This window comes from Pristis pectinata, chromosome 21, assembly GCF_009764475.1.
Source record: "Pristis pectinata isolate sPriPec2 chromosome 21, sPriPec2.1.pri, whole genome shotgun sequence".
NCBI classification, from domain to species: domain Eukaryota; kingdom Metazoa; phylum Chordata; class Chondrichthyes; order Rhinopristiformes; family Pristidae; genus Pristis; species Pristis pectinata.
In genome coordinates, this window is record NC_067425.1 from 30,851,854 (window position 1) to 30,874,031 (window position 22,178).

General features: G+C 46.6%; 1 protein-coding gene and 1 long non-coding RNA gene across 2 annotated transcripts in view; one reads left to right on the forward strand and one right to left on the reverse strand.

Moving 5' to 3' along the window:
• rasa4 (RAS p21 protein activator 4) overlaps positions 1–12,817 on the reverse strand; it is a 183,011-nt gene extending 170,194 nt beyond the window's left edge. Inside the window, exon 1 of the mRNA XM_052035750.1 lies at positions 12,641–12,817. Within this exon, the coding sequence (XP_051891710.1) occupies positions 12,641–12,705 (65 nt within the window). The 5' untranslated portion in view covers positions 12,706–12,817. The remainder of the gene's footprint in view (positions 1–12,640) is intronic.
• Positions 9,554–20,293, forward strand: LOC127581376 (uncharacterized). The gene is made up of 3 exons (XR_007957944.1): positions 9,554–9,604; positions 16,484–16,566; positions 20,278–20,293. It is a non-coding gene; the product is annotated as an uncharacterized LOC127581376 (long non-coding RNA).
• Positions 20,294–22,178: the final 1,885 nt, after the last annotated feature.

Here is a 22,178-nt window from a genome sequence, read left to right on the forward strand (position 1 = left end):
AGCATTTCAAAAGAAATCCAGACATTGAATTGAGACTATGCAAACATACAAATTAAGAGCAGGAGGACACTTGGCCTCTCTAGCCTGTTCCACCATTCAATACGATCATGGTCTGATTGTATTCTCACCCACTGTGCAGCTATTAGCTGGACAAATGCAAGAGGTGATTTGCAGAGAGAACTAGGGTCAAATATGTAGAACCAGCATCCACTCTTCCTCCAAGTCTGAAAATGGCCCATTGTCTCATGTTACCATGACCTCAATCAGAAGACAGCGCATTGTGACCAAACATATAATTTTTCAACTAGATTATATGTCCAAGCCCTAGACCTGATCTCAAAACCACAGCTTGTGACTATGGCTCAACTGCGTTTAAGTCAGAAGCCACTCTCATTCCCAAATCAGTTGGTTTTGGGTTCCAGCCCACTTCCAGAATCTTGAGCACAAGAACCTGGGCTGATGCTCCAAATAAGCATGAGGGAGAATTGAATCCTAGCTTTCAGATGAGATGTTGAACCTGGGCCCAACCCCAACCTCCCTGAAGTAAACAATCCCATGGTGATTATTTTGAAGAACAGGGGAACTATTGCCAGTATCCTGGCCCACAGTTATCACTGAACACTACTAAAACTAATTATTGGGTCATTATCTTTTCTTGTTTCTGGGCCTTGCTGTAAAAAAATAGCTCCTGCTTATTCTACATAGTAACAGTGACAACACTTTGCAGGAATTGTAAAGTGCTTTGGAATATCCTGAAAGGTACCATATAAATGGAAGTCTCTTTCTTGGAAGAGAAATGTCCCCGCAGCCAAGCTGAGAAGTGTCAACAGTCAAATGAGGTAGTAACAAATGAAGTGTGTTTCAGCAGAAACTCTTTAGTGTGAGAGCCCAATAGTCCAATCACCAGTCTGGGGCAGATATTTAAAAAAATAAAATCCATCCTTTAACTAAAACTCTTGCCACATGATTTTGGGACTCAATTATTTCCTAGATCCATTGTCTCAATGGTGCATATTTAAAAGCACTTAATTTTTCAACTTGATTCAGTAAAACTTAATTCAGTTAATTGTCTGTATTCAAATAACCACCAGAGCTACTGTTACATTGCCTGAAGGAATATGATGATTTATGCAAGGACAAAAGGTCACAGGTGTACAATGCAAACTATTATTGTGCTGCTAAAGGAAAAGTCGTGCTTAAGTTAGACTATCCTTTCCACAGGCAACACAGCTAACTGACGTACAAAAGCAGAGGTTAATTGCTTTTTACAAAACAAAGTCTTTAGATCGAAGTTGGCATAAATATCTGGCTGCAGGTCCATTTGTAAACTTCACACCCAACAGTAAGTAATTATTAATAGACCCTGGCCATGACAGTCTTTTTTGTAAGATTATTGTGATTTATTGGTGTTTTGTACAAAGCTTGTCATCTAGAGTATGATAGATAACTTCAACACTAATCTGTATTTGCAGAGAGACAGACAGATGTACTAAATAAGCAAGGTTGAAGACAGAGCCACAACACTACAGCCCCAATACTGTGCCCCATAATTGTTCCTAGCCAAGGATATATATTAGCACTACAGCATACAATTTCATCTATTTAGCTTAAAGTCCACAGGTCATCAGTTCTGTAGCAACAATCAATGCACTTTGGTTTTTTGTGCTTAATGCAGTTAATTACAGCAAGTGCAAAAAAACAACATACTGAATGCACAAAGATATTTTATTGACCAGTGCTGAAAACGTGACTACCTACAGGTGGGGAAGGACTGTACAGTCATTAGCTTTATAATTTCTTTTAACATAATAATTTTAATGAAGTAAGCATGTAAAGGGGAAAGAGTCAGACCGTGGGAGTAACTGGACTGACAAACCAAAATAGTCTCAAGGATAAAATGATTTTGTTCTGAGTTATTTACTACTATGATCCTATGAAAACATCACAGTAATTTACATAGGGAGGGGAAAAAAAGAAATTGAAAGATAAAAAGGCATAAATCTGGTGCAAAATTCAGGAGAAGTTTGTTGAAATGCTGGGCTTTGAGAAGGAATTTTATCAAGGAGGAAAATGGAGAGAAAGCAGAGACAAAGGTAGGTCTGAAAAGATGGTTGAAGCTGTTTTATGTAAAGCAAATTGAGCAGAAACAGTTGAGAGGAAAGTTGCTCTTTCACAGATTGTCCATCTGCTCTCCTCCTTAGATCAACCACTCCATGAAGTTCAGCTTAGCTAGTTAAAGGAACATAAGCAACAAGACGATGTGTTTACATTCCAGCAAACCCTGCCGATAACAACCCTACATTGTGCATTATATTTAAAAGGGTGCTATTTTAAGACAAGAGTGAAGTGATCATACAAATGGAGAATCTGAAATATCACTGAGGTCCAAATATTAGAGTTTTATTTAAGAGTGCAGCTTTGTCGTGCAACATGAGCGCTCTTCAGATGGTCAATCAAGTGTCAAGATTACAGCTGAGGTTATTAGGTGGAAAGAAAACTCAGAGGCCTCTGGATGTAGCACAGGAGCTGTTGCCTTGGTTACTAATGTCACTGCTCGGAGATACCCTTGGTGACGTAGTTCTGGCTTTATGCAAATGAAGTCTCCGCCAAACAGAAAAGTAATTGGACAAATATCTGAGCACCAGCTAGCTCTCACCGTCTTTTGTGCTGTGGATACTCGTTTACTCATCAATGATAATTCAAAGTCAAAAATGTCAAAGACACAGTGGGTCTCAGCAGTCCCAGGCAAAGTAAATCAAGTGGCATCACCCCATAACATCTGACATGGGCCACATCACTTTGTTTCAATTTTAAATTTTAATCAACGGTCTCCAAACTATAATCCCCAATTATGTACAATACAGAGGGTACTTATACAATCAGCCGAGTTTACAGCATTCTTCCTTCTCGGGTCAAAGTTCACAAACTCAAGCCCATCTCAGGGGACTAGAGCATCTCAGCAAAGCTATCAATTGAGGGAAACAGATGGAGCGCTACATTGTCAGAAATGTCTCTCAGGTGAAGTCACCATGCACTTGATGCAATGTGTGGCTACTAACGCCATAGAATAAACAAGATACTAAAGGATATTAAAGTACTGGAGGCAGTCCAAAGGAAATTCACCAAGCTAATTCCTGGGATAGATGGGTCATCCTATGAAGACAGGCTAGATAGTTTGGGTCTGTATTCCTTGGAGTTCAGTAGACCGAGTGGTGATCTTATTCAAAAATTTAAGATCCTAAGGGGGCTTGACGGGGTTGATGTTTGAGATGTTTTCACCAGTGGGAGAGTCACAAACAAGGGGACATAGTTACAAGAAGAGGGGCCAGTTATTTAAAACAGAGGTGCATAGAAATTTCTTCTCTCAGAAGGTAGCAGATCTCTGGGATTCTCTGCCCCAGAGGATGGTGGAGGCTAGGTCATTAGAAATATTCAAGGTGATAGATATTTGAAAGATCAAGGAACTGAGGGCCATGGGGAACTGGCACAGAAGAGGTGTTCAGGCCAATGTAGATCAGCCATGATGAAGTGGTCTATTTCTGCTCTTGTAAAATATATTCCAAGCAGAAAATGAAAAACTTGCCTCTAAAGGTCACAAAGGACAGTAAGAAAGACGTGAATTTATGTAGCATCTTTCATGAAGTGTAGTCATTGTTATAATGTAGAAGGTACAGCAGGCAAGATACACAAAATGAGGTTCCACAACAGCAAAGTGATAATAGGCAAATGATCCACTCAGGGCATCTTCAGCTGCTTCATCAATGACATTCTGTCCAACAAGAGGTCAGAAGTCAGGATGTTCCATCGTGACTGCACAATGTTCATTTGCAGTCCCAATCCCTCAGATATGGAGACACAAGAGACCGCAGATGCTGGAATCTGGAGCAGAAAAACAAATGGCTGGAGCAACTCAGCAGGTCAAGCAGCATCTGTGGAGGCAAAGTCAATGTTTCGGTTGTAACCTTGCATGTGGCCTGAGAGTGTGGAGGTAAGATAGCCAGTATAAAGAGGTGAGAGGAAGGGGCGAGGCAGAGCTGGTAGGTGATAGGTGGAAACAGATAAGAAAAAACTGTGGTTGAAAGGTGATAAGTGGATCAAGATAAGGGAAGGATGATCGGCAGATGGAACCAGGTAGGGGAGGAGATAGGGAGAGAACGCCAGGTGAATACATGTGTGAGCGATGGGTAGATGGAAATGGGAAAAGGGAGAGAAAACCCAGGTAGATCAGTAGGAGTGGAGAGGAATAGAGGGGGAGTAGGGGATCTGAAATTGGAAAATTCAATATTCATACCACTGGAAGCCTCCTCTACAGTCGGTGAGACCAAGCGTAGACTCAGCGGCCATTTTGTGGGACACCTGCACCTGTCCGCAATGACCATCTTGAGCTTCTGGTTGTATGTCACATCTACTCCCCTTGCCACTCCCACACCGATCTGTCTGTCTTCAGCCTTCTCCACTACCATAGTGAGGCCAAACACAAACTAGAAGAACAACAACACCTCCTATTCCACTCGGGTAGCCTACAACCCAATGGTATGAACATTGAATTTTCCACTTTCAGGTAACCCACTCCCCCTCTGTTCCCCCATCTGGTTGCACCTGCCCATCGTCCTTCCTTTATCTGGTTCCACATCACCTTCCAGCCTCTGTCTCTACCTTCCCCTCTCTGCCCCCTCCCCCCATCTGCCCTTTGTTTTTTCCCCTTATCTGTTTCTGCCTATCACCCACCAGCATCTGTCTACTCCCCCATCCCCTCACCTGGCTTCATCTGCCCATCCTGCCCCACCTCACCTGGTTCCACCTATCACCTACCAGCCCCTGTCTCACCCCACCCCCGCTGTACTGGCTATCTTCCCTCCATACTCTCAGTCCTGATGCTGGGTCACAACCCAAAATGTCAACAATCCCTTTGCCTCCACAGATGCTGCTCGACACACTGAGTTCCTGCAGCAGTTTGTTGTTTGAAGCAGTCCGTGCCAGAATACAATATTTAGACAATGCACATGTATGAACAGATATACACCCGTGACAAGTTAATACTGTACAAGTCTGAGACAATTGACATTTTCGATAAGGGAGAATCTTAGGGGAAAAATCAAAAAAACAGATGCTCGAAATCTGAAAAACAGAACAGAAAACGCGAGAAACACTCAGCAGGTCAGATAGCACCCGAGGAGAGAGAGACAGAGTTAACCTCCTGCACCATTGACAGAGAGAATATTTTTCACTCGAGACACAACACCAACCGGGATACATCAGCCCATCTACCACCCTAAATATCCATTGTCTCTGCCAATAGCAAACTCTAAATTCATGATGTATCACCTCCTAAATGTACTGCAACTCGTACCACAAGGGCAATGTCAACAAATTCATGGGAACATTATTACCTACATTCATCTCCAAAATTTGAAATATATTTCTGTTACTTCAGCACTGCTGAGTCTAAATCCTGAAACTCCCTCCTTTTTTATGTTCACCACATGGACTGCAGCAGTTTAAGAAGGCAGTTCATTACTATTCTCTCAAGGACAATTACAAATGACCAATAACTGCTGACATTCCATTCCAAGAATTGAGAAAAGGGTAGGAAAAATAACTTACAACTTTCTTTTGTACGTGAGCACCAACTGAACATGTCAACTACTACACACAACTTGTGGCTTGTGGAAAGAGCAAACCATAGCTAGCAGAAGTACAAGTTCCTGGGCACATCATTTACAGGAAATGCTGACTTACAAAATCTACTCACTACCTATTTTACACTGTAACCGTTTCTCTTCTTGAACTTTATATCATCTTATTGAAATATCATGGACTGAGGGCACACATTTTAAACGGGAAAGAAACCAGGACTTTTAGCCTCATTAATGTTCAATATCTTTGTTAGACACAACAACCTCATAAGTCACCTTTCCTCAAACACAGATGGTGCAAGCTCCTGCAAGGCACAAGTACAGAGAAGTTCAACAAAAATACTAGAGAATCCCCGAATCATTAGCAAGCTCAGGAAAGCCATGAATAATTACAAAACATCACAAGACATTCTTAATTAACTCATTTTTCTTCTTTTCTTATGTCCAAAATATCCAGGGATTACATAGGATTAGTTACATCCGATATATCATCCCAAACGTGGCTCATATTATCTTTTGTACTCCAACAGTCCCAGCCACTAAAGATATACCTATCACTTCTTTCAGATCCAGAGGCCTTCTATTCCTCATCCCTCCAAATATTCACCTACCTCGGTATAATAGGGTTATGATTAGAGCTTTCAGCTGACTAAGCCCAATTCTCTGATACCAAGGAACAGTTTTAATGTTGAAGACGTTTTTTATAATTATACAGTCATATGGCACAGAAACAGGCCCTTTGACCCACTGTGTCCAGGCCAACCTTCACATATCTCTTAATTAATCCCATTTCAATCTCCTTAAGGCATAGAAGGAGACCATCAAATCTATGGTGGCTCTCAGACCAATCTCATTCCACATTTATATCCCTGTACATATTCTCTCACACATGCCCATTAACACCCCCATGGTTTTCCCCATTAGGAACCTACACTAATGTTACAGAAGCCAATTAAACTAACAACTAGTACATCTTTGGGATGTGTGAGGAAACCCATGTGGTCACAGGGAGAGTGTACAAACATCACACAGACAGCGCTGAAGGCAAGGATTGAACCCATGTCACTGCAGCTGTGAGGAAGGAGCACCACCTGCAGCACCATGTTCTAACTTGTCCTAGTGTTTGCATTAACATTGAACTTATAAAAATATGCAGAAGGAGGTCATTTGGCCAGTTGCATCCATGCCCGAGAAAGAGATGCTGAGCCTTCTCCCACATCTCGGCTCTTGATCCACAACCTTCTTTCAATGCAATGAATGTTTCTACTTCAACCACCAATTCGGGAAGCAAACTCCAAGCCCCACCACCCAAAGGTTGAAAATGGATGGCCTTGGACCCCACCACACCTTAAACTTCTAACAATTACTTTAAACCTTTCCACTCCTCTCCAGTTATCGGTGTATCTTCCTAGGAAGTACAAAGAAGAAAAGTAAAAGCACTTTTCTAGGTTTCTCAGTTTTTTTACATAATTAAATCCCCACACCTCCATTTTATTCCCCCCCCCCCAAAGAAAACAGCCCCAACCTAGCCAGTCCTTCCTCAAAACTAAAATTCTCCAGCCTGGGACTTTCTTGTTCCAACACACCTTTCCTGCCATGTTGGAGCCCAGGACCTTACATATAATTGTACAGTTCTAGCGTGACCTTCCTGCTCTTTTCTATGTTGTAACCACAGTGGATGCAGTATCAATTCCCTTCAAAGACCTTAAGTAGTTCAGGAAGGTCAACTTTCAGTCACTATTTCCAGTGAAATTATTTTACATCGATAATCTGGTCATTATCTTGTTGGATCTTGCTGTGCATAAATTGACTAGCTGTATCACCCACAAGACAAGGCACTAGATAATAATTAGCAGGACTGGATTTGCGCAGATTATTGTGAAAAGGAATCGGCTATGCAATTTACATAGATGCCAGGGTTGCAACTGTACTGGCTGGAGGTGCAGCTGCTTCTAAAGCACAGGTCTTCACCACTAACTCAGCCTAGTACACCTCTCAACAACCTTGAAACTATCCAGGACAAACCACTGAGTTGGTTCCCCCACCTACTACTGTTAGGTACGGAGCACCAGGATTTCAATCCAGAGATGAAGGATTGGCATGTTTCCAAGTCACAATGATGTGCAAATTAAGAGGGAAACTTTCATTTTGTGGTATTTCTGTGGGTTTGCAGCCCTTATCTTTTGGCGTAGAGGAAATGACAGGTTGGTTTAAATGATTAATAGCAGTTGGAGGAGAACAAGTTTCTATTTAGTTGATGTGTGTTTAGAGGGAAGGAGTAAAAGTAACAATTAAACTAACAAATGGGACCTTGCACTTTGTAAACAAGTTCCACTTGCTGATACTGTTGAAGACATCTTCAATGACTTTGGTGATGATTGAGAGCTGACTGACAAGAGGCATTGTTGACAGTGCTACAGAGAGGCAATAATCTGCTCACCAATGCCATGTTTGGGTTTCGTTAGGACCAGTTAGCTCCAGATCTCATCACAGCCTTGGCCCAAACACGAACCAACGAGCTAGACTCCAGAAGTGTGGGTGACTGCCTTTGACATGAAGGCAGGATTTGACTGATTATGGCATTAAGGAGCACTGATAAAACTGAAGTCAATGGGCATCAAGGGGCCAAACTTCACACGAAGGAAGATGGCTGTGGTTGTTGGTGTTCAGCCATTCCAGCCCCAGGACATCATTGCAGGAGTTCCTCAGTGCAGTGTCCTAGGCACAGCCATCTTCAACTTTAATTCTATCACAAGATCAAAAATGGAGACGTTCACTGATGATTGCACAGGTTAATTCGATCTGCAACCTCTTATCGTGTCTGCAAGCACAAGACCTGGACAACATTCAGCACGGACTGATAACTGGCAAGTGACGTTTCTGTAAAAGAAATCCCACGCAACAGCAACAAGTGAGTGTCTAACCCTTCACCCTTGACATTCAATAGCATTCCCATTACCGAGTCCCCCACCATCAACATCCTGGAGATCATCATTGACCAGAAACTCAACTGCACCAGCTACCTGAATACTGTAGGTCAGAGGCTGGACATCTATCAATGAGTGACTCACCTCTCGACACCCCAAAGCCTTTCCAACCAAGGCACCAGTCAGGAGTGTAATGGAATATTCTCTGCTTCTTTAAATCAGTGCAACTCTGACAACTTTGTGCTGGACACTTGTCCCAGACAAAGCAGCCGTTTGATTAGTGTCTCATCTGCCACCTTAATCATTCATTCCCCCTGCATCACAATGGCTGCAGCATGTAACCTCCACAAAATGTACTGCAGATACTCACCCTGGCTGTTCTGACAGCACCCCCAAACCCATGGTTTCTCCCACCAAGAAACACCACCACCTGCAGGTTCCCCTCCAAGTCACAGACCATCCTTACTAGGAAGTATATCTCCAGTTCTTTAATGGTTGTCATTGAGTCCAAATTCAGGTACTCCCTCCTCCACAGCACTGTGGCAATACCTTCGCCAGAAGAACTGCTCTGGTTGGAGCAGGCAGCTCACCACCAAGGCTCATGAGAGAAAAACAAGAAATGCTAGCATTGTCAGGAGCACCCAGATCCCAAAAGATACTGCGTAAAGCAGAAAAAAATGACTTTATGCAGTCCAGCCAGTGGGACCCACAGGGAATAGTAACCAAAAAACAAACCCACAGATGCATGAATCTGAAATAAAAACAGGACAGGTTGGAGATAAGCAGCATGTCAGGCAGCGTCTCTGGAGAGAGAGAAGCAAGAATTAATGTTTCAGGTCAACAACCTTCTAACAGAACTGGGAACTGATGCAGAGCTGAAACCAGATAAAATCTAGAGTACTGCAGCTAGTTCTCCCAAAACATTACCGCTGGTTCTCTCCACAGATGCCGCGGGACCTGCCCAGTGTTCCCAGCGCTTCCAGGTTTTAGCGCAGAAAATATGGACTCATGGACGCCGATGACGGTGTTGTGATTTAGTTGGTAAGATTGCATTTACTTCAATTTGGCAATGTAAGCATCTTTTAGCTTGAACATAACTTAATTATTATATTAGCCGTGTTCTCAAAGGCGCACCATCTCCCTCGCCTCTTTGTTAGCTGGGTTTGGCGATCCATCCTCATACGGCTGAGCGACAATATTTTTGATAACGCGGCGAGAGAGAGAGAGAGAGAGCAGGGAGAGGCGCCGGGGAGGGAAGTGGGAGAGAAGGCAGGGATGGAGGGACGAGGAAGGGAAAGAGACGTGGAAAGACCGAGCGGATAACAAGGAGGGAAATAATAAAAAGACAGAGAGGGAAAGAATATTTCCTTAGAGTCAGTGTCCAAATGCAAGTTCAGTGGATAAATATGAACGGGCAGGCTTTGAGCAGCCGGTGAAAGCGAACGGGTGCGAGGTCTGGGGCAGAAATGTCCCGGGAACATAGAGCAATGGGATGGGGAGTCGAGCTGTCGCTGCTCAAACCCGTGAAGGTGGCCGGGGTCTGTGCCGGAGCGCTGGGTATCCGGGATTACCCTGCGACCCGAGGCAGTCGGCACTCGGCATTGATCGGGCACCGGGCGCCAACCACAGCCCTGGCTCCGGGATCCCCTCCAGAGCTCTACCGAGGAGGGAAATGGACCGCGGATGGGGGGCGGGCAGGGAGGGGACCGCGGATGGGGGGCGGGCAGGGAGGGGACCGCGGATGAAGAGGGGAGAAGGGGGCCGAGGAGGAGGGGGAGTAGAGGGACCGCGGATGAGGGGGAAAGGAGAGGGGGAAGAGGGGGACCGCGGATGAGGGGGGAGAGGGGAGGGGAAGAGGGGGACCGCGGATGAGGGGGGAGAGGGGAGGGGGAAGAGGGGGACCGCGGATGAGGGGGGAGAGGGGAGGGGGAAGAGGGGGACCGCGGATGAGAGGGGAGAGGGGAGGGGGAAGAGGGGGACCGCGGATGAGGGGGGAGGGGGGAGGGGGAAGAGGGGGAAAGAGGGGGACCGCGGATGAGGGGGGAGGGGGGAGGGGGAAGAGGGGGAAAGAGGGGGACCGCGGATGAGGGGGAAGAGGGGGAAGAGGGGGACCGCGGATGAGGGGGAAGAGGGGGAAGAGGGGGACCGCGGATGAGGGGGAAGAGGGGGAAGAGGGGGACCGCGGATGAGGGGGAAGAGGGGGAAGAGGGGGACCGCGGATGAGGGGGAAGAGGGGGAAGAGGGGGACCGCGGATGAGGGGGAAGAGGGGGAAGAGGGGGACCGCGGATGAGGGGGAAGAGGGGGAAGAGGGGGACCGCGGATGAGGGGGAAGAGGGGGAAGAGGGGGACCGCGGATGAGGGGGGAGGGGGAAGAGGGGGAAGAGGGGGACCGCGGGAGAGAGGGGAGGGGGAAAGGGGAGGGGGACCGCGGGAGAGAGGGGAGGGGGAAAGGGGAGGGGGACCGCGGGGGAGGGGGACCGGGGAGGGGGAGAGGGGGACCGCGGATGAGGGGGACCGGGGAGGGGGAGAGGGGGACCGCGGATGAGGGGGAAAGGAGAGGGGGAGGGGGAAGAGGGGGACCGCGGATGAGGGGGGAGAGGGGGACCGCGGATGAGGGGGGAGAGGGGGACCGCGGATGAGGGGGGAGAGGGGGACCGCGGATGAGGGGGGAGAGGGAGAGGGGGAGAGGGACCGCGGATGAGGGGGGAGAGGGGGACCGCGGATGAGGGGGGAGAGGGGGACCGCGGATGAGGGGGGAGAGGGGGACCGCGGATGAGGGGGGAGAGGGGGACCGCGGATGAGGGGGGAGAGGGGGAGGGGGAGAGGGACCGCGGATGAGGGGGGAGAGGGAGAGGGGGAGAGGGACCGCGGATGAGGGGGAAGAGGGGGACCGCGGATGAGGGGAGGGGGAAGAGGGACCGCGGATGAGGGGGGGAAGAGGGGGACCGCGGATGAGGGGAGGGGGAAGAGGGGGACCGCGGATGAGGGGAGGGGGAAGAGGGGGACCGCGGATGAGGGGAGGGGGAAGAGGGGGACCGCGGAGGAGGGGAGGGGGAAGAGGGGGACCGCGGATGAGGGGAGGGGGAAGAGGGGGACCGCGGATGAGGGGAGGGGGAAGAGGGGGACCGCGGATGAGGGGAGGGGGAAGAGGGGGACCGCGGATGAGGGGAGGGGGAAGAGGGGGACCGCGGATGAGGGGAGGGGGAAGAGGGGGACCGCGGATGAGGGGAGGGGGAAGAGGGGGACCGCGGATGAGGGGAGGGGGAAGAGGGGGACCGCGGATGAGGGGAGGGGGAAGAGGGGGACCGCGGATGAGGGGGGAGGGGGGAGGGGGAAGAGGGGGACCGCGGATGAGGGGGGAGGGGGGAGGGGGAAGAGGGGGACCGCGGATGAGGGGGGAGGGGGGAGGGGGAGAGGGGAGGGGGAGAGGGGAGGGCGGAGAGGGGAGGGCGGAGAGGGGAGGGCGGAGAGGGGGAGAGGGACCGCGGATGAGGGGGGAGAGGGGAGGGGGACCGCGGACGAGGGGGGAGAGGGGAGGGGGACCGCGGACGAGGGGGGAGAGGGGAGGGGGGAGGGGGAGAGGGACCGCGGACGAGGGGGGAGGGGGGAGGGGGAGAGGGAGAGGGACCGCGGATGAGGGGAGAGGGGGAGAGGGAGAGGGACCGCGGATGAGAGGGGAGGGGGAGAGGGAGAGGGAGAGGGACCGCGGATGAGAGGGGAGGGGGAGAGGGAGAGGGAGAGGGACCGCGGATGAGAGGGGAGGGGGAGAGGGAGGGGGAGGGGGAGAGGGACCGCGGATGAGGGGAGGAGATGTTGCAAAGCAAACCACAGCGACATTCCGGAATTAAATTCAACCCGGAGTAAATCTCAAATGCCGCCTCAGAAACTTCACTGGATGCCCTCCTCCGGCCGCACTGTTCCCCCTTTCCCGCACACAAGCGGGTGTCTGAACGGAGAGAGCTGCAAGTTCCAGCTTAAATGTGTGACCGAACCTCAAGCCCCGAGAGGCGACCTCCGGCCGGCGGCTCGCACTGAAGAGAGAAGGAAACCCGAGCCACGGGCGACCTCATACTCACAGATCTTTGGCTGGCAGTTTCTTTCCTTCAATGATCCGAAGGAACAGCGAGCTGCGTTTTGCCATATCGGATTACTGACTTCCATCGGTTGGGACTAAAAGTTGGTGGTGAGGCGGGAGCGGGCTCCGACTCTCTGCCTCCCCCCTGGTAGCCCGAGTCTCTCCATGTGTAGCTCGGCGCCGCTGCTTTCATCGTGGGCTGGGCGGCGCCGGCGGTGAGCTGAGCCAACTCTCATTGGCCACAGCTTGGGAAATAAAACAGGAAGAAGTGACGGGTCTCTTCCAAAGAAATGTCGTGTCAATAATGTAAATTGTTTCTGTTTAGTTGGAGGCTTCCCCATCGAGGCGGTTGATAGCTTTTTTTTGTAACAGGGCACCCAGTTATTTTTTTTTGGAATCAAACACATTGCATTGTGTAGGATGAAGAGAAAGCACGCAGTGTTAAATTTCCAACAGTGTTGTCAGGATGACAGCTTGTGCGCCCAGTCTTTCAGTGCTCCAGCCCCGACCTGTGGTCGCTCGGTCCTTCAGTGTGGGGGTGGCAGGTTATCGGGTGTCATGGATAGTCGGGTTGATGTGGGAGTTTTGGGTCTGATTTACCCGAGCGGTAGAGAGGGCTCCAGGGTCGGACGTCCTGTTCTATCGCAGGTTCTGCAACGGGTTGAAAGATAAAACGGCAGATGCTGGAAAGCTGAGATAAAAACAGAAAGTGTCTGGCAACGCTGGGCAGGTCAGGCAGCGGCTGTGGAAGGAGAAACAGGTTTCAGGTCGAAGATCCTTCAGATGAAGCGGCTTTAATCTGAGACCCTGTTTCCCTTTCCTCAGGTGCTGCCTGACCCGCTGAGTGTTTCAGTCATTTTCTACTTTTATTTGAGATTTCCGTGAATTTATTCAGTTGGGAGTTAGGTTTCAAGTTTAGTTCTACCCACTATCCTCGTCCTGCTCGTTAGCTGAACATACATGGGGCACTGGGATAAGATAAACTGCTGCCTCACAGTGCAGAGTCAGGGAACAGTGAGAGTCAGTGAAGTAGTCCATACGACCTGCATGTTCCAGGGTGCAGGAGTACCTGCTCGGTACAGTCACTGCAAAGTCTCTGTGGGGAAGGACCACAGTCTGAGGTCCTCCTACCATTGGACACTCATGGGCTGGGTCCTGTGTAACAGCCTCTCAAGTGGTAAATTGTTTAAGGAGGAAACAGGAGAGGCGTTTTAAGAGAATGTATCGAATTGATGATACAATGAATGTAGAAAAATGTGTCCTGATTATATTTACTAGATATATATATAAAACAAATAAAATATATTTTTGAAAAAAAAGCTTGTTACAATCCCGTGTAGCTCCATGGCAGCATTTATTTCTGACTGCGAAGGCTATGGGTTCAATTATCACCCCTGAGCATAAAACCTAGGCTGACATTTCAGTGGGGACACAAGAGACGCGCCCTGACATTTCAGTGCAGTGCAGAGAGAGTGCTGGGCTGACAGTGATGCTGTCATTCAGAAGAGACGATCAAGTAAGACTCTGTCCTCTCTGCTGGTTGTAAAAGTGACCAGTTTCTTTAGAAATATAATCTTTGGGCCAGTAATATTAATCAGTTTCTGCTTAGTTGTATAATAAAAATATAAAATGCTGTAAACACTGATCAAATCAGTTTTTATTTCAGATTTCCAGCATCTGCTCAGTTTTTGATTGTCAATTAGTTGTGTAATAAGTAGACTTGACAGGCCAGGTGATTAATAGCTTTTTAACACACTTGGGATTGCTCCAGTTATTTGCTCTACCGTTCAAAGGAACTATGGAACTAAACAGATGGCATTGTGTAAGATTTTTTAAAAAGGTGCAGCATTAAATGACCAGAATCATTACAGCCAGATTTCCTTATCGTCGCGGCAGTGCAGTTTGCGAACCTAATTTTTGTGTAAGTTGGCTGCCTTGTGCATTACAGTGGTTGCACTTGAATTGGCTGTGAGGTGCTTTGAGATCTTGAGGTAGCGAATGAGCCTCTTTGCAGTGGCTGCTGCCAGAAGCGTACTCATCAAGATGCAAGTTCTATATGGAATTGGGTTTCTTGTTCATTTCCCTTCACCCCTCCATACTTGCTAATAATCTAATTCAACTATATATTCAACTCAAAGACCCCACTCACCCGGAACATTCTCTCTTCTCTCCTCTTCCATCGGGTGAAAGATACAGGAGCCTGAGGGCACGTACGAACAGGCTGAAGGACAGCTCAAGGACTATGACCACACAATCTACCTTGTTTTGACCTTGCACCTTACTGCACTGCAATTTCTCCGTTGCTGTGACACTTTAGTCTGTACTGTTATTGTTTTTACCTGTACTACATCAATGGACTCTGTACTAACTTAATGTAACTGCACTGTGTAATGAATTGATTTATACGATCAGTATGCAAGACAAGTTTTTCACCGAACCTCGGTACAAGTGATAATAATAAACCAATACCAATACCAATACCAATAGACACTTAAAGTCCTGGTTCCTGTGGGATGAATCCCTACCAGTGAGTGAATGGAGCTACATCATCAGTGTGATGTTCAGTGCACGACCAGCATTGGTCACAAGCAACGAATGAGTGTTTCCTATAACCTTTCTAACCTGGAAGGTGATAGGACTATGCTGGTGATATCACACATAAACTTCCCCACAGAACCTTTGGGATGCAGCCTCTGACTGGCCCACACCCAGTTCCTGATGTTGGCTGCACACATGCAGTCCCAATTTCAGGTCACCCACAATGTTTCCCAAAGTCCCTGGAGATCTAGTTGTTTTCATAAATGAACAGGAGGTTCAATGCCAAACCAGGAGAATGATGCACATAGAATGTTTGTGGATAATCTTGCAGCTCCTCCATGTAGCCTGATTGGAACTGAAGGAGAGAAGCAATCGTCTATTCATCCTCCTTACCTCTGTGAATCTCTACAACTAACTCCCTGTTTGAACCCCATCATTGCCGCGACCTGGTGTTGTCAACTCTGAATATATTCCTGGAGTTTTCATCAGTTGACCTCCCAGCTCCTCCCTTGGTATGTTCACATGTTCATTCAAGCAGTTCCTCCTACAACTATTGAGAAGTGAACAGAGCAGATGACTCATGACTTCAGCCTTTTGCTTATCTCCAATATTTCTTTTCCTGATTAATGTGTAAATTTTAAAACATTCAGAATGTTTTTACATCTCCTGATAACATTTCTCCAGGATTGCCTGTAGCCGTTTCCCAAAGGTTAACATTGCTTCCTGCAGACAGAACAACTCTGGTGGTGTGACAACCATATCTGGGTCACCCACATCCCACATGAAAATGTCTAGAGCCGGAGTGGGAATGGGAATTTTTTTAAAATTAATTTATGGGGCCATAAATTGTTGTTTATATTATCATTTCTCACAAATTTTATCGGATTTGGAGGTGAATTTAACTCATGATGGAGTGATATGAGATCAAATAGAGTGAGCCAAAAAGGCATACTACCGAAAATGGCAAACAGTAAAAAAATAAGTTCAGTCAGCAAGGTTACTAATACAACCTTGCCAGTAAGAGATTTAGGTTACTTTCACCCTTGTGATCAGTCATCTTCTGCAAAGTTTAGTTAACCTTTAAGGTGAGCCTTACATCAGTAGTAGGGAAATTATTGGAAAAAATTCTTCAGTATAGGACTTACACACATTTAGAAAAGTGTGGATAGTCAACATGGCTTTGTGTGGGGGTGTCATGTTTGATTAAGTTTTTTGATGAGGTGAGGAAGATAATTGATGAGGGTAGGGCAGTGGATGTTGTCTACGTGGACTTTAGTAAAGCATTCAACAAGGTCCTTCATTGTAGGCTGATCCAGAAGATTAAGGCACATGGGATCCACGGTGACTATTAGATTGGATTCAAAGCTACCAGAGAAGACTGAGGGTAAGGTAAGATAAGATATCTTTATTAGTCACACGTACATCGAAACACACAGTGAAATGCATCTTTTGCATAGAGTGTTCTGGGAGCAGCTCACAAGTGTCGCCACGCTTCCGGCGCCAACATAGCATGCCCACAACTTCCTAACGCGTACACCTTTGGAATGTGGGAGGAAACCGGAGCACCCAGAGGAAACCCACGCAGACATGGGGAGAACATACAAACTCCTTACAGACAGCAGCGGCAATTGAAACCGGGTTGCTGGTGTTGTAAAGCATGGGGTGATTTTCTGACTGGAGGTTTGTGGCCAGTGGCGTTCTGCAGAGATCAGTACTTGGATCTCTGTTGTAAATTATACATATATATAAATGATTTAGACAAAAATGTGAGGCGGGCTGATTAGTAAGTTTGTAGACAACACAGTAAATGGCAGTGTTGTGGATAGCATGGAAGATTGTCAAAGGATACAGCAAGATGGAAACATGGGCGGAGAAATGGCAGATGAAGTTCAATCCAGACAAGTGTGAGATATTGCACTTTAGGAAGTCAACTATAAGAGGGAGGTATACATTAAATGGCAGGATGCTTAGAAATATTGATGTACAGAGGGATCTTGGGATGCAAGTCCATAGGTCCCTGAAAGTGGCAACAGAAATAAATAAGGTGGCAAAGAAGGTATACGGAATACTGACCTTTATCAGTCAGGGCATTGAGTATAAGAGTTGGCAAGTCATATTGCAGCTGTATAAAACTTCGGTTAGGCCACATTTGGAGTATCGTGTGCAACTCTGGTCACCACATCACAGGAAGGATGTGGAGGCTTTGGAGAGAGTGCAAAAGCGGTTCACCAGGATGTTGCTTGGATTAGAGAGTATGAGCTAGAAGGAGGTTGCACAAACTTGGATTGCTTTCTCTGGAGCATCAGAGGCTGAGTGGCCACCTGATAGAAGTATATAAAATTATGAGAGGAGTAGATGGGGTAGATAGAGTCTTTTTTCCATGGGGAAAATGTCAAATACTAGTATGTCATACATTCAAGTTGAGGGGGAGAAAGTTTAAAGGAGATTTGCAAGGCAAGTTTTATTTACACAGAGAATGGTGGGTGCCTGGAACGCACTGCGAGGGGAGGTGGTGGAGGCAGATACGATAGCAACATTTAAGTGGCATTTAGAAAGGCGGATGAACAGACCGGTGATGGAGAGATATATACCATGTGCAGGCGAATGGGATTAGTTTATATTGGCATCACAGTCAGTACAGACATTGTCAGCCAAAAGGCCTGTTCCTGTGCCGTACTGTTCTATGTTCTAGGTTTAAACCCCCCACCCCCACCCCAACTCCCCTCTTCTCTTACTTTAACATTGTTCACTGAAAGTGCCATCATCCCTATATTCCCAATCTCTGTTAACTTTTCTGGACTTTTATTCTCTTATGGGAATGGACCTTACTGGTAAGACCGCCATCTAGAAGGTTGTGGAGAACCACCTTCTTGAACTGCTGCAATCCATCTGGTGATGATGCACCCACTGTGCTGTTGCACAAGGAATCATGGGATTCAGATTTAGATGAGGGAACAGTGAGATATTTCCAAGTCAGGATGCGGGTGTGCAACATGAAAGGGAACCTGCAGGTAGTGGTATTCTCATGTGCCCTCTCGCCTTGGTTGTAGGTTTGGAAGGTGCTGTTGAAGTAGCCTTGGTGAGTAACAATGGCCATGGAGCACTGAATGTTTGGGTGCTGGAGAGGATGTCCATCGAGTGAGCTTGAGCATTGGAGCTGCACTGGGAGCCACGTGGGGTGTATTCCATCATGGATGTTAATGGTGAACAGTTCTTGTGCACAAGAGGGGCTGAGCAGGAACCTGGGGCCTCCAGATGATCATCTAAAAAGATAATTAATGTGCTGTTACAGGAGAGCACATTCACCCCATTGCATCAATAACATACTGCATGCCCCTCCCAAAGGCAGCAAATGTAAACTTCATTTGCACACTTCCAGGCAGGCCAAGGTAACACTGGGGTTGTCTGCACAGCTCTGTTATATTCTGCCCAAAAGCAGTACTTTCCCGCAAGGCCAAAAAAGTCACCTGCATTTTGCTGACATCAGAGCAACCCTATTTTATTTTGCAAAAACTCCCAGAATTTAGCAGAATTTGGCAGTATGATGAAAACTCCATGTTAAGGAGAATTCACTGAAAATCATATGATATTTGTCTTATCATGTTCATTTTAGAAATACAGCATCAAAAATAACCCACTGGATCCATAGAGTGCACAAAGGGATTAAGCATCAATACAAGTGCTCCCTCACTTTATGTTGAACATGTTCATAAACGTATTGTAACTTTCAATTGATTGCTCTGCTCATGGATATACTTCATTTGACCGAGACTGTTTCAGTTGTGAATTCAGCTCTAACCATGGGTTAATCTCTATATAAGTTTCTTCTGAGTCAATAAGCCTACTTTGAAATCAAAGAGGAACACATCAGCCAACAATCTGAATGCTGCATAGCAGGCATTGTTGGCAAGCATTGATTTCAGCAGGGGAATCAGTATCCAACTTCAGGTCTACAGGCCATCAGTTTTAATACCAAAACCCAAAGGGGTTACACAACCAGAACAAGTGACAGATCTAAAATACGAAGTGTGATTGATGAGGGATGATGCCAAAGTCCAAAATGATTTGATGTTCCACACCTCAGATTCTATTCCCAGCCACATACAATAGAAATCCAAGGGCGAAAAACATTGGTGGAAAACTCAACTGGCTGTTTTGTACACAGATTGAGAGGAGATTAGAGTTCTTTGTTTATTGTTACTCTCCTAAACACAGGAACTTTGGCAAGAGAAAGAAAGTGATTGAAAAGAAAGATACACCATTAATGTCACTGGAGCTGGCATAGTTTGTAGGATAGGTGCAAATTTATTTTTCAGCAACGTAATGGTAAACATTATTCTCTGCCCAATCCCGCAGAGTCCAGCCACTCATTTCCCAGAGAGTTGGCCTAAGGTTCTCTGTAACCACTTTTAATTAAATGAATGGTCAGGCCCCAGGATGATCTGCAGATCTTTGTCCCAGGTGGATGTGGCTGCAATAAATCCAGCCTTGCAGTGATGCCCACGTCTCATATAATGAATCCCCCACCATCCCCTCAATTCCACATAGTGGATTGTAGGAACCCATGAAACCTTCCAGCTATATAAAACATAGGAGGCCATATGCTGATTCAATGATTATCACGACTATTAGAGGAACATTGCCTTTGCAACCAGTCAGATTCTTCCACAATGTTCTCCTTCACCAATCCATCTGGTCCTTCCAAAAGATCCTTCAACGGGATCATTTAAAAAGACAAGTGCAGAAGTTCAGCGTTCCACTCCCTGGGCCAACATAAAAAATTGTATTTATTCCTCAAAGAGGCACAAAAATAGGTTCCCACTCCCTGTTGCTGGGCAGAAATAATGCTGCCAAAGTTGGTGGTAAATGATGATCATTTCATCTATATGAACACTGTACTCTGTCACCAATTTCAACCAAATGTCTCTTTGGTCCACTAGCCTCCATTGTGGTTCCTACTTCTCACCTATGTAAGCTCAGTTTGCTGGGGTTGGGGGCACTGTGGAGTGTGGAGATGAATGATCAAGGAGGCAAATGTGCTTTCCTTCTAATTAGTGTCATTGCACCTTTCTTGACTCAACTGCTTCTGTTCATCTCTAGAAACCAAATCTGGTTGAAATAGGCTCGAGAGTGTTCTCAATCTTCTCTTCATCAAGAGTTCTTCAAGGGTTTACAGCATGACAGTGTGAAGAATCATGTTACTCTTCAGCAAGAAGTTGGTCTAGCGAGGTTTCATGCTGAGTTTTGAAGATCCCTGCAACACTTCAGTCTTGCGAGTTTCCATAACTATTCAGACTGATGTCTCAGGTAGTACCTAAACATCAAAGGTGCAGATGATTATCTGAAAGGCAGAATACTGCACCTATGTACATGATGAGTCCTCAAGCTACAGAATAAGTATTGTGTACTATTTATTAAAAAGCTGACACACTGCTTGACTCTTCTGGCCAGCAGGGTCATTGACAGCTTCAAGTTCCTGGGAGTGAACATCACCAACAACCTGTCCTGGACAAACCACATGGATGCCATGGCCAAGAAAGCTCATCAGCGCCTCTACTTCCTCAGGAGGCTAAAGAAATTTGGTTTGTCCCCTTTGACTCTCACCAACTTTTACCGATGCACCATAGAAAGCATCCTAACTGGATGTATCACGGCTTGGTATGGCAACTGCTCTGCCCAAGACCGCAAGAAGCTGCAGAGAGTTGTGGACACAGCCCAGCGCATCACGGACACCAGTCTCCCCTCCTTGGACTCTGTCTTTATCTCTCGCTGTCTTGGTGTAGCAGCCAGCATAATCAAAGACCCCACCCACCCGGGACACTCTCTCTTCTCTACTCTTCCATCGGGTAGAAGATACAGGTGCCTGAGGGCATGTACCACCAGACTTAAGGACAGCTTCCACCCCACTGTGATAAGACTATTGAACAGTTCCCTTATACAATGAGATGGACTATGACCTATGCCCTCATGACCTCATGATCTACCTTGTTGTGACCTTGCACCTTATTGCACTGCACTTTCTCTGTAGCTGTGACACTTTACTCTGTACTGTTATTTTTTTTACCTGTACTACATCAATGCACTCTGTACTAACTTGATGTAACTGCACTGTGTAATGAATTGACCTGTAAGATCGGTTTGTAAGACAAGTTTTTCACCGTACCTCAGGAGAAGTGACAATAATAAACCAATACCAATACCAATACCATCCACATAGATGCATAGAAGGATAGGTACACCAAAAGGTGATGTGCAATAAATCTACCTTGCAATGATGTCCACAACTCATAACATGAATTAAAAGGATTTGGTTTGTACATATTGGCCATTATATTTTAGCTACATTTTGAAACCTATTTCATTGGCTATTAAGTGGTTTAGTGGTATCCTCAGACTCTGAAAGCCAGATACTAATGGATCACTGGAGAAAGGATAGTTGACATTCCCTCCCTGCTTGATGGGATCCTTAGTCAAATAGTTAAGTTAGGATTCGTGCTGATTGTTGTACCCCGGAGGTGAGTGCTCACTTTGGGTGAGGGGCATTGAATATTGCACAGACAATCCAAGAGTCTTTACGAACCAGGATGTAACTGGACCAGTCACATAAGTACAAGAGCAGGTCTGCAGCAAGTGACTCACTTCTCACCCCAAGGCCTTTCCAGCGACAAAGCACAAGCCGGGAATGTGATGGAATACTCTCCACATGCCTAGAAGAGTGCAGCACTGAGAACTTTCAAAAAACTCAAAAACATCCACCCAGGACAAGGAGGCCCACTTAAGTGGACCCCATCCAACCCTAAAACATGTATTCCCTCCTCCACCTGCACTGCGACCATAGTGTGCACTATCCATAAAATACACTGCATCAAGTTACCGAGCCCTTCCAAGCTACTGTACCTGTAAAAACAAGACCAATTGGAACGAGCGAAGGAAATCACTTCCAAATTTCCTCCAAGTCACAAATTATCCTAAAAATGAAATACTTCACTGGTCTTTATCAT